Source organism: Camelus ferus, chromosome 25 (assembly GCF_009834535.1).
Source record: "Camelus ferus isolate YT-003-E chromosome 25, BCGSAC_Cfer_1.0, whole genome shotgun sequence".
In the NCBI taxonomy this organism is placed as follows: Eukaryota; Metazoa; Chordata; class Mammalia; order Artiodactyla; family Camelidae; genus Camelus; species Camelus ferus.
Window position 1 is genome coordinate 2,504,985 of NC_045720.1, and position 12,868 is coordinate 2,517,852.

General features: G+C 54.4%; 1 protein-coding gene across 5 annotated transcripts in view; it reads right to left on the reverse strand.

Moving 5' to 3' along the window:
• Positions 1-861: 861 nt before the first annotated feature.
• DENND3 (DENN domain containing 3) overlaps positions 862-12,868 on the reverse strand; it is a 46,102-nt gene continuing 34,095 nt past the window's right edge. For 3 of the 5 annotated variants that reach the window (XM_032468119.1, XM_032468123.1, XM_032468122.1), the window contains 7 exons: positions 11,527-11,634; positions 8,839-8,978; positions 6,609-6,769; positions 5,281-5,414; positions 2,311-2,429; positions 2,097-2,234; positions 862-1,914 (listed from right to left, as the gene is read on the reverse strand). In XM_032468119.1, the coding sequence (XP_032324010.1) occupies positions 1,714-1,914; positions 2,097-2,234; positions 2,311-2,429; positions 5,281-5,414; positions 6,609-6,769; positions 8,839-8,978; positions 11,527-11,634 (1,001 nt within the window). In that variant the 3' untranslated portion in view covers positions 862-1,713. The remainder of the gene's footprint in view (positions 1,915-2,096; positions 2,235-2,310; positions 2,430-5,280; positions 5,415-6,608; positions 6,770-8,838; positions 8,979-11,526; positions 11,635-12,868) is intronic. The other 2 variants (XM_032468121.1, XM_032468120.1) reach the window with 2 other exon arrangements.

Here is a 12,868-nt window from a genome sequence, read left to right on the forward strand (position 1 = left end):
GTTTCTAAAGATTTTAATGTTTATGAAGGATACTGGTCTGCATTTTTTTTCTTTGTAATATCTTAGCTGGTTTGGGTAGCAAGGTGATGTGAGTCTCGTGAGTGAGACAGGACTATTCAGATTTTCTATGTCTTCTTGCACTGGTTTCATAAAGTTGTTTTTTAAGAAATGTGTGCATTTCCTCCCAGCTGTGAGGTGTTTTGCCATAAAATTATTCATGACATGCTTTTGATGTCTGCAGGATTCTCTCCTCTCTCTCACTCCTGATACTGGTAATCTGTGTTTGATCAGTTTCTTGATCAGTCTTGCTAGAAGTTTACTTATTAGTTTTAAGAACCAACTTCACAAAAGCAGAATCCCACCTCCCGCCCTTTGCTGCTGGCCTAGTCTGCCTCCTAGAAGTCAGGACACCCTTCCCATCAGGGCTGACGGGGAGGGATTCGGCCACCTGGCTGTTCTCCTCACCAGTCTCAGAACGTTCCCGAATATCGACCAGTGATCCAAACCTTCCAGAATGCTTGGGTCTTGCAGACCCAGCCAGAGGCCCAGCCAAAGCGTTTACCCAGGAGGCACTGCAGATGCCTCTGGAGTCTGGCTCTGTCCTGGGGGCCTGATAGAGACCCTCAGAGACCTGTCAGGGGTGAGCAAGGTCTGGTGCGGTGTCTCCCCAAGTCCCAAGAGTCCAGGGCAGAGGGTCCAGCAGCCATTCCCCTGTGCCTGAGCACTTCATGGGTCCACATGGGACAGGCCATGGGCCCTCAACAGTGCTCCCTCCTGGTCCAGCAGCCATGCCAAAACCTTACTCACTGACATTTAAGAATGGAAATCTCAATGTTACAGAAAAAAAATGTGCAAAAGGTCTTTTTTGCAAATTTTTTTTATAGCTAGTAAGATTATCTTCAGTTAAATAATAAGGCACCGTCTATATATACATACACGCTATGCACACAAGATGCACATGGAGCAGAAATATACATTAGCGTCTGCTGAGTCTGTACATGATTTTAGATGGAGCTCTGATCTTTGGTAGAAAAAAGTCTCTGGGTTTCCTCATTACAAAATTGTTGCATTCTTTTTGTTTGTTTGTTTTTAAGGCACAGAACTTGCCTCTGCTGGCCCAGCCCTGTCCAGACAGCCTTATCATAGTGTTGTCTCCTCCCTGGGGCAGATCCTGGTCACCTGCTCTGATGGGGGACAGTGAGGGCCGGCGCAAACCTGTTCAACCACAAAGCGGCCATTTAAAAACGCCCCTTCTTGTGAGCTTTGCTGGAAACAAGAGGTCAGTGTGGGGCTGTCGGGTTCAGCATTTGGTGAGTGAATGAGTGAGTGAAGCCAGGGAAAGGCAAGACCAGAGCCCTGAGGTCTGCGGGTCGTGTGTGCTTTGGCTAAACTGCTTCCAGCTGGCCCGGTGCTGGCCCAGGTCGTGGATTCTGAAAGTGCCTAGACAACGCAGGGGTGACTTCTCAGCGGAGGTTAACTGACAGGCAACCCAACCTGAAACGGTACAGTTCAATCCGTCAAGCCCCAGAGAGAAAGTGCGATATTACAGGCCTGGTAACTGAGGCCCGAGCGCCGAACAGGCGCCTGCAGTGGCCACGCCCCGCTCACCGCTGGGCAGGTGGGGACCCGCCTTCTCTGGGAAGGCTCCAGAAAGCCGGCCGAAGGCACGCCGCTCCCTCGCAGGGCTCAGCGCCGCTCCCACGGGCGCCCAGGTTACTCGACTTTCCAGATGGCGATCTTCCCTTCCTCGCGGCCGGACCCGCTCAGCACGTATCTGTCCTCCGCGGAGCACAGGGTCTTCACCGTGTCCGCGTGGGCCACCAGCTCTTTCTCCACCGTCTTCCTCTCGGTGTCGATCACGTAGATCTTACCCTTGGACCTCCCCTGCGACAGCCCAGTGCCGCCCACCCAGATCTGGGAGGAGAGACGGGCATTAGCGTGGGGACCCCCTCTGCCCGCAGCCCAGGGGCGAAGCCTTGAGCGGAGGGGCGGGGCCTTGAGCGGAGGGGGCGGGGCGGCGGGCGGGGCAGAGAGGCCGTGGGGGGAGGGGCGGAGCCCCACAGGCAGGCTCTTCCGGGAGTCCTGGCGCCCCTTACCTGCTTCTTCACCCTGATCATGCAGTTGACCTCGGAGCATTCGGGCAGGTGGATCCTCTGGGGGGGCTGGGCCAGGTCCCTCAGGCTCCAAATGTAGAGGTCGCCGTACCCAGCACAGGCCGCCCAGAGCTGCTCCTGCTAAAACGTAAGGTGTCAATGCGGGCGCTGGCTGGGGGAGCCAGCGTGCACCGCCCAGACAGAGGTGCTGGGGTACCTCGGGTATGAGCTGGAAACCCAGGAAGGAGGTGCTTATCTCTGTGAAGTTCTCGTTGATCTTCAGTTCCTGACGGACAAATCCATTCGTGGTCACGAGCATGATGCTGGTACCAGTACCTGCAGGACACAAGACCCAGAATGAGGCGCAGGTGGGGCGGATTCGAAGCACAGGGAGGAAGCCGCTGTCCCAGCTGCAGTGTGACTGGCGGGGCCACTGGTCCTTGCCATGTCTGACCACGGGGTGGGGCTCTGTGACTGGGACAGTCATGTGGAGCCTTCCCGTTCTCTCAGCCACGTTGTCCTCGCAGCGACACTCAGACCATTAGCCCCATTTTTACTGATGAGGAAACTGCTGGAATCCAGCAGCCTCTTCTGAGGCTTTTGGGATCCTTCCTGCCACGGTTATGGGGCATTTCCCATCCCTTGAAGCCACGGTGTCTGCGAACCCCGTCAGTAAGGACAGAACTCTAGGCAGCAGTGCCCAGCCCACGTGGGACATGTCTCCCTGGTTAAGCGTCTCTCCATCTGTTTCTATTAATCACTCCAGGAAAACGTCTTTTTGTAAACCAAGAGTTTCCACACCATGAGAGCTGCAGGTCATCAAAATCAGTACCGCAGGGGAGAGGTCAGACCAAGGCTACGGGGGACGGAGTCATCTCCAAGGAAGATGAAGAGCTACAGGGCTGTCCTTTCTCAGCTTTTACTGCCAGCTCCCTCCTCCCACCCCTGTGCTGAAGCCCCTGGGACAGGAGGTACCAGCACCCCGGGCGGGCCCTGGCTTCCTGCCATGGTGGGTGGACTGCAAGCCCACAGAGAAATGACGCCCTGTCCTCGGCCACCCTTGGGACTCGGCAGCTCAGCTGGGGTCTCCTCGGTCCCAGAACCTGAGAGCCCGCCCCCACCACTCCTTCCTGCCCGAGACCTAATTAGCAAACCCAGGCATCCCTTAGGAGGCCTTTTATCCAGAGATGCCATTATCCACTTGGGCTAATTAATAAGGTCCTTTTGGAGGCTGCTGACTGTCAGGAACACCTGGGCAGCAGGAAGCCCTGCTAAGCGGCACTGATGCCCCTGGAGGCCCCTCCCTGGGGCCAACCAGCCATGCTCACTGCCCCAGGCTCTCCCCAAGTGCAATCGCCAGGTACCAACAATGCCTGGGCCCGGCTGGCAGAGAGCAGCAGGCAGAGTTCACACCAACCCTGCTTGTGCGAGTCGGGAGGGGGCCTGCTGCACAAGGAGCAGGGAGTGGAGGCAACAGAGGTGGGTGGGACTGATCACTGTCCCTGAGGTGGGCCAGGCACCCAAAGGAAAGGGGCTCCCGCCACCCATGGGCGACGGAAGGGGGAGGACCCAGGGAGAGCTCTGTCCACAAGATGACCCCCATGGGGGACAATGTCCTCTGCAGCTCTGCCACCCACCCCCCTTTGAAGCCAGACCTGCTGTATGCTGGGTCCATTATACATGACGTGGTGTAATAGTTGCGTAAGGTAGACTGTGAGAAATTAAGGTGGCATATCGCAGTCCTTAGAGCAACCTCTAAAAAGTAAAGCAAAACACACAGGCCTAAAAAGACAATACAAAAGATTAAATTGAGTATAAAAAGTACTCAGCCTAAAAGAAGGCAGAAAAGGAGAGACAAAAGAACAAAAGAACATGGGGAAAATGGAAAAGAAATAAGTAAGTTTATATCCAACCATGTCATTAATAGCCTTGAGAGTAAGTAGACTGATGGGCAAAGAATCTGAACAGATGTTTCTCTGAAGACACAAAAATAGCAAACAGTCCATGAGAGGATGCTCTGCATTGTGAGCCGTCAGGGAAATGCAACGAAAGCCACAGTGAGATGCCACTTCATGCCCACTAGGACAGCTAAGATGAAAAAATAGATAAGTTTTGGTGAGGATGTGGAGGAACTAGAACTGTCATATACCTCTGGAAAGGAATGACAGTTTCTCAAATGGTTAAACATAGTTAACCCAGGTCCATCCAAGGGAGAATGGATAACCAAGTTGCAGCCTTCATGCAATAAAATGAATGAGCTATTGCCACTGGAGCATCATGGCTGAACCCTAAAAGCACCCTGTTGCCTGAACGGAACCAGATGAACAGGTGCTCTAGGGTCCATTCAGAGAAAGTTCAGGAACAAACAAAACAAATCAGTGACAGAATTCAGGACAGTCGCTCCCCTCGAGTCAGGGGCTACCTGGAAAGGGGCACAGAGGGACTGGTAACTGGGATGGAAATGTTCTGTGTCTCGATCATTGGGTGGCTCTGTGGTGTGTACTTCTGTCAAAACACTACAAATTGTACAGGTCCATCTGTGCATCTCATCATATATAAATCCAGCTTCAATTTAAAGAAAACATTCAATTTAAAGAAAACATTCACCAGTGTTGTCTGGCACCCAGCAGGGAAGCCTTCAAAGTGCAGGCGACCTTTGTGCCGTGCTGCTCAGAAATGCAGAACATACGCCACCAGGCACAGTGTCTGCACCTCCCCGTCACACTCCAGCAAAACGCCCAGCTCACATCCATGGACATCCCTGGCCCGAGGTCTGGGCAGGGGGTGGCAGAGGTGAGCACAGGGCACAGTCCGCCAAGCTGGCTATCGGGCCGGGGAGACAGGACCACCCTCAATAGGGCCACTGAGGGCTCCCGGAGGGGGCAGCGATGACCCAGGGGCATTCAGGCTGGCTGCACACTACGAGCGGGGACAGTGAGAGCAGAGGCGAGGGCAGGAGCGAGGCCACGCGGGCAGGATGCAGGCGTCCCGTCCCATTAGCTGTGAGCAGGGAACCCAGGGGAGCAGCAAGCTCAGGCAGGGAGCGGGGAGCCGCGAGCAGAGAGAAGAAACCAGAGTTTTACAGTCAAGGTTGGAAACACGTAAAGCCAAGGAAACAGGCTTTGGCTCTCATTTGGTTTCCTTTCCCGGGACGAGCAGGGCTGAGGTCGGCAGACAGAGGACTTACAGCACCACAGGCGGTCGTTGTGCAGTCTGATGGACGAGAGCCCGCAGCTCGGCAGCTGGAACCTGCTGGTCACCCGCAGCGTGCTCACGTTCCAGGCCAGGACCGTCCCGTCCATGCTGCACGAGTACACCTCCCTGCGGTGCAGACACATGTGTGTACGTGCATGTCATGTGGCTTGGAGAACCCCCTGCATGCTCTCATCCAGAAAAGAACAAAGCTGCTGTCAGGGAAGGCACCCACAACACAGATAACGAGTGACACAAACGCCGTCCATGTGGCAAGAAAAAGGCTCGGGGAGGATGTGACCCAGGGAGCGGGGAGAGGTGGGTTTCTGAGCTCACCCAGCACCTCCCATCACTGCTGCGTGCGCTGCCGCCAGGAACTGGCGAACAGAACCATAACGTCACCGTTAACTGAAACCCACCCCTCAAACGAGGGCTGGAAACAGCACGCGCCCCTGCGAGCTCAGGGGCGAGCATCAGCACGGTCCGGGGGAGGCGCGCCCGCCCGTGCCGCGCAGGCCCCTCCGCCTTCTGATGCTGTCTCAGCTTCAGCTGAGACCCTGCGCCCACCGGACAGATGGCATCCGTGAAACTCGGGGACAGGGTGGGGGTGGCAGGGAGGGAGCCTTGACCGCTGGATCCAGGGCTGGGGCTGCCCGCTGAGCCCAGGCTTCCTCACAGCTGGTTCTCATGGCTCCCCTGGGCACCTGCTGGGCACCAGGCCCTGTTCCAAACATAGGACACAGCAGAGAGCAGGACAGACAGGGGCTGCCCTCGGGGAGCTGACGCTCTTATGCAGGGAAAACGACGAAGGAAAGAGGTAAACTGTGTCCCCAAAGAAAGATATGCTGAAGCCCTAACCTCTGCCTCCGTACCTCAAAATGACATCTTGTTTAGAAATAGTACAGAAGTATTCAAGTTACATGAATGAGGGTAAGCCATAGTCCAGTATGATTGCATCCTCATAAGAAGGGGACACTTGGACACAGACAGATACACAGGGGACTCTGTGCAAAGACAGGTGATTGGAGTGATGCATTTATGGGCCAGGGAGGGCAGGCAAACACCAGAAGCCAAAGAACAGGCAAGGAAGGCTGAGTGCCAGCTGCTACTGACCACCACACTTCCCCCGGAGTTGGTCTCCAGGAGAGACTGCTCCTCTGTGCCCACAGCAGAGACAGGCAGGAACACCCCCGAGCTCTCCCTCCAGACCCGCTTCACTCTCCCTGCCCGCCCCAGCCCCCGTAGGTGAGCGATCCCTGCCCTCTGGGAGCCCCCGACCCAACCAGGAGCCAGGCGGCCCCTCCCAGCAGAGCCTGGACGAACCTCGGCGCCTGAGCTCCATCCTGCACGACCAAACCCGTGACGCTGGAGCGGTGGTCCGTGAGCTGCTTGTTGCAGGACATGCTGTGGATGTTGATGATGTAGATGACGGAGTCCTCGGAGCCGACCCACACCTGGCTCTGCTCCGCCATCACCATGCAGTTCTGACAGGGCCGGGACGACATGGGGAGGGCCATCAGTTCCCGCTGACCCTGGGGTGAGCTGCGTCCTGCAGGCTCAGCGAGCGCTGGGACCCAGGCTGAGGCTCCTACAGCCACATTTTTCTTAACCGATCAATACGTCACCTTGTTGTACGTGTGTTTCTGTTTAAAGACACCTTATTTTATATACACTTGACCCTCAAACAACAGGTCTGAACTGCACGGTCTACGTACACGTGGATTTTCTTCACCAGACACGCAGTGCAGGACCACACCCTCCACGGTGGGTGGAATCCATGGATCTGAAACTGGGGCCGGCTGTCAAGTCACACGCAGGCTGTCGACAGCGCAGAGGGCCCCCTGCACCCCGCTGACCCATCCGCCTGAGCTCGCCCTGGACGGAGCCTGTCCACGGCACGGACGTCATGAGGCTCCGGCCTCTCGCACTCAGGACACTAGACAGCAGTCAGCTCTGCACTGGGGCACCATTTTAAACAGCAAAACCACCCATAAAAAGCACAAAAATGCAAAAACCATGGCACTAAATGGGCCATGGAGAGGACACCCATGTACAGTGTGAGCTGGACCAGGAAGGCAGTTGCCTTGTTCGACCTCGGCTGGGAGCTTGCACGCAGCTGGCATCCTCTCCAGCTGTGGAGGACCCTGAAAGCACCGTGAGTTATGTGTCCTGGGGGTACAGGTAGGTTTTGTGAGCAGGTAAATCTGCACACGTGGAATCTGCAAACAATGAAGCCTCACTGCATGTTAACTACAGATAGAACCGCCGGTGCTCGCTGTAGCGAGTTCTCGGGGTTCCAGCTTAGCTAAGTCAACAGCCAGTGATTAGTTTTAGACTGTTGGAAATTAAACATGAAGAAGTAAAACACTGAAGAGTTATAAAAGCCACATAAACGTGAAACACAGCTATTTGCCTGGACATCTCAACAAACCCAATCGAATCCCTAAAAAATGCTCCCTAAAAATTTTCTGAGCTGGTGTCCAACTCCATCCGTGATGTGGGCAACATTTTACTGGTAACTGAACAAATGTCTCAGATTTTCAAACACAAGTAGATTTTACAGAGTAACAGTTAACACTCATGTTGGAGGGCTTGAGGCTAGATCTAAAACCAGATACAACCAGCATCGATGGTGGTGAACTGTTTAAGTCACAAGAAAGATCTTATAAAAACTCATAGTTTTAATTTTACCAATAAATATTCTTATAAATTAGAAAAAGGTGCTACCTTGCTAATTTCAGAATTAATAATTTTAAAAAGCCCTTTCTTTTGAGGGATCTACCTGAGAATTGTTATAATTTCAGTAAAACATCTTTCTTTAGTGGCCCAAAGATATCCTACATAAACCACTTTGAACTTCAAATTTCAGCGAAGGGAGCATTTTCTAGAGATTCTGCCCACATTTCTTTCTTGTCGAATGGTACCAAATATCTCTGTGAAACCAGTGGGAGGATATTTTCACATAATTGGAATAACTTTCTGCCTCAGTTGTTACCTGCCCTAATTGGGGAGCAACAGAGACTGATAACAAAATGCCGCGTTTTGCTTTAATTTTCACTAGGATTTTTAAAGTTGCCCTGTTACTGAACAGTCTTTGAAATGCTTGTGACTAAGAATCAACCCCCAAAATTCAATCTTAGGATGAGAATGATGAGATGAGGCTGAGTCCTTAATTCCTCCTTCTTGTTTTTCGTTTGGTCTAAATCATTCTCAGACTTCTGTGAATAGTCTGCTTTGACATATCTTGGATCCTGTTCCTTTATCATATGAGGCTCCAGTTTTGGAGTAGGGGGCAGCAGGGGTTTAAACCCATTATCTGCTCACTTAAATAAGAACACTTAAGTGAAGAATAGAACAAGTTCACATTTAATTAAAAAACTCAAGATAAAAATGGGAGCCTTCCCGCTTGCAGGATTTAGGGAGGCAGTGAGATTCGTGCATCCTGCTGCCTGTACAGGTGGGCCTGCTCGCTTCCCAGAATCACAGCTTAGTCAGGACGCTTGCTTAACATGGTGTCAACACTGCCTGCATTTCCTGGGGACTTGCTACTCACCAGCTTAGAAGTGCCCACTTTAAAGCAGTGCTGGTGGGCCGTCCACGAGGAAGCATCGAACACAATCACCTTGCCTTCGTCCAGAGCACACCATAGTTTGGGGTGAGCGTCCTCAATTTTTTCTGCTGGGTCCAGATGCCCTGACGAGGGAAGCAACCCAAAATGTTGGAAGGGATCCTCTCCTGCATCAGCCTGGGATGGAAACAGAGGTGAGACAGCCCAAACCCCCTGCCCCAGGGAGCCCAGAGTCTCGTAAGCGAGCCAGCTCTGCCCAGAGAACCCCGCAGAGAGCCAGCCAGGAGCACGCATGTAGGCGGCCTCCCCTGCCAGGATCCGAGGGGATCTGAGGAGGATTCATAAGGGAACAGGGGTGCAGGCACAGGGAAGTCGGGGCCAGGGACGGGAAGGAGAAGGGGCGGGAGGGCTGCGTGGAGGGACAGGCGCCAGGGGACGTGCGCCAACTCCTTTTGCTCCACATCTTCGCCAGCACTTGGCCCCGTCAGTCTTCCACCTCGGCCATTCCCGTGGTGTGAAGACGTGGCCTTTCCGCTGTGGTTTACCTGCCTTTCCTCAACTGCTCACGAGGCTGAGAGCTACAGCCGGCCGTTTGGATGACCCTCTGTGGTGACGTGCTTATGCCCCTGCGCATTTCTGAGTTGCGTGTCTCACTCTGTGATTCGTGGCCACTCTACACGTCCTCTGCGAGCCCCTCGTTGGTCCTTCTGTCTCGCAAATATCCTCTCCCCGTCTGTGACTGCCACTTTCACTCTTGAAAGCTTCTTTTAAAAATCCTTTGGGATTTGCAGATACTAACTACTGTATATAAAAAGGTGAACAACAAGTGCCTCCTGCAGAGCACAGGGAGCCACATTCACTACCCTCTGATAGCCTACAACAGAAAGGACGTGTGTGTGTAACAGAATCACTGTGCTGCACACCAGAAACTGACACATCGTAAACCAACTGCAGCTTAAGAAAGCTCGACACAGTCACACTGGCCCCTCCTCCTCCATGGCCAGCGCCCTCTGTATGCCACTGTGACTGCTCTCCTCGCCGTGAGGGCATGGGTATGGCCGCCTACGTTCCCGTCTAGCTTTGTTTGTTCACGTTTGGTTTTGCCCTGCGCGTCTGGACTTCAGTCCACTTGGCACTGATGACCGTGTGAGGTCTGAGGGGTCGTCAGCTTCGTTCTTCCACACGAACGCACAGCGTCCCAACGCCTCTTACAATGAAGACAGTCTTTCCCCAGCCACTGCCCTGCAGTACCACCCCCATCGTAAGCCAAGAAGTGTGTATCTGCCGGTCTTTCTGGGGTGTTCCCCCGCTGGTGCGCTGGCCCCTCGGGGGAGACACGCCCACTGAGATGCAGTCTTCAGTCCACCAGAGGCTGAGATGCCATGAAGCTGGGCTTCGGTTCCCCGGGGGCCTGGCTCCCTCTACTCCTGGGGTTCTCAGGGGTTGACCAGCACTCCCTGCTCCTGATGGGTCCTGCCCCCAGTCTTGTCCCCCTAAACCCATGCGGCCCTGCTCACCTCTTAGCTTCTGGGCCACCACTTCCAGAGCTGTCATCCACTGCACGGGAAAGGGACCCCAGTCTTCCGCATCGCCGTTTTTCATCCTTTGTCCGAACCCTCTCGATGTTCTCAGAGGAACGGGTACTGGCCCATCATGATGGGCAACCCAGAGTCTAGTCTGGTTTCATTTAAGGGAAACTAGCTTAGATCTAAAAATGGCTCATTTACCCAATTCAGATGCCTTGGTGGAAAGCACCTTGGTCTCTAATGTTACAAGCCAGTAACGTCAACAAAGAGCCTCGGCCGGATAAACTCAGCACCCGGCAGGACGAGGGCTGCCTGTGGTCCCCTCTCCCGCGTCCGCAATCGGCTGCTTTGCTGGGTCTTCTGGACGCGCAGTGAGGAGATCAACCTCTCCTGCTGGGAAGCGGCTCTGCCACAGAACTTCCATTTCTCCATGAAACCGAGTGAAACAGGAGACTCGTGGCCGAGAAGCCTTGGTTCCGCGAGGCCACAGACCTCGGGGGTTAAGGGGCGGGTGGGAGCGCCCGCGTGATGCGCTCACTCCTCCGGGCGCGGATGGACTGAATGCAGAGCGGCTGGCTTCTAAGGTTCTTTCCTACCCAGACTGAGTGTCTTTGTTCCCCAACATCGTAAACCCTCAGAGTCACACTCGGCTGCCAGTCTCTACAAGCCGGAATTCAATAAAAGCGTTTTGACGGCTGTAATGCTCCCACACAACGGCGGTCTTTGTTTATCCTCGGCCCCTGCGGTGGCACCAGAGTCTTCCCCCTTCCTCGCTTGGATGCGCCCTGTAGGTCCCAGCGAGTCTGCAGGAGGAGGACCGTTCGGCCACACCAAACAGGAAGATCGGGTGGTAACACGTGCAGATCAGTCACAGTGACACAGGCTCAAGCACTCTGCCAACCGCGACCTGCTCTCGCAGGCTGGTGGGGACTCACGTGCCTGCCGCCCCCTCCAGTCCTGCACGGCCCCGCAGCCCGGCCTGCCAGCCCACGGAGCGGCCGCACCTCCCCGCTCAGGGTTTCACCTCAAATGCAGAAAACCGCCCTCCATCAGGCCGTCTGCCCCTCCCTTCCAGGCTGACCTTGAACACACGTCTAAACTCTCAGACTGTTCAGAAAAAAGCCGCCAAGAGGGGAGAGACCGCTACCTGGGGTGTAGAGCAGGACGTCCACGCCGCGTGGGGTCGTCTCACCTGCCGACGGGTTTATCTTGTGCTTCAGCGTCTCCGAGGTCGTCTTGGGAACGGCCAGGGGCACTGAAACGCCAACGCACGCAGGGTTAGCTCACGTTCTGCCTTCCCTGGACCAGTAGTTCTGGGGTAAAACCTCTCGTTTGTGAAGATGAACTATCTTTGCAACCAGACATTAAAGTAAAGCCACGTGCGTCCCACCTCCTTCCTCTGGCGGTGGGAAGTGACCGCCTGCTGCTTTCTGTTTAATCACAGCTCCCGAGCTCAATACCCTGACCTCCGTCCGCACTCACCTGTCACCCTGGCAGAGTGAAGACTTTTAAACGTTTCTCTATAAATCTCACCTGCGAGCAGTCTCTCAACCTTTGGGGCCACAGGGTGGCTGCCGCGGGGGCGTCCTGTGCTGTACGATGTTTGGCAGCCTCCCTGGCCTCACCCCCCCACTACACACCCCCCACAAATACCTCCAATCATTGCCAAATGCCTCTCCCCAGGGGTGGGGTGCAGGTTTCAGAAAGTTTCATTTTTAGATTTTCCATCACGAATTGACCATAAGCTACTAACTTAAGCCCAGGATCATAACCTAAGCACGTTGCCTTGTTAAGCTTTACACAAGAGAAGGCAGTTCTTGGTTGGCAGCAAGGGGTCAGGGACCCCGAGCTTGCACAGCTCCCCTCTGACGGAACTGAGGGTCACGTGTTGGGTGGAGCCCTCGTTCACGGAGGACTCAGGAGGCTTTTCTGTAAACCTTGATCAAGACTAGGTGTGAGCATGGGCGGTCTAAGCAGCTGACGCGCAGTGTGCATTCGATTTTGTTCCTAATTAAGGGGAAAAAACCCCAGCAAATCAACGTCTGGTTCCAGGATTGTTGACAAGAGCTTCTGCAAGTCACTCCAGCAACTGGAGCACCCTGGCTGCTCCTGGAGATGGGGGTCCTGGGACATGAGAGGGGGTGGTCCCAGGACCAGGAAGCACGAGGAATCTCACAGCAACAGACGCCGTGAAGAGCAAAACGCACAGAGGTGAATGAACGTGTAGCTGAAGCTTGTTTTCCCTAAAGCAGGGGTGACACTTCACAGAGTCCTCCTCGCCAAATACCCAAGAAAAGTGACAATACACGTCCCAGCAAAACTTCCACGTGAGCGTTCAGGGCAGCACCATTCACAGCCAGAAAGTAGAAAACTCAGTGGTCAACGGATGGACGGATAAACTGCACTACGTCCATACAGCGGAGTATAACTCAGCCGGAAAAAGTGACACCTCTGCGCGGATGAACACGGAAGCAATGCTGCATGGCGGG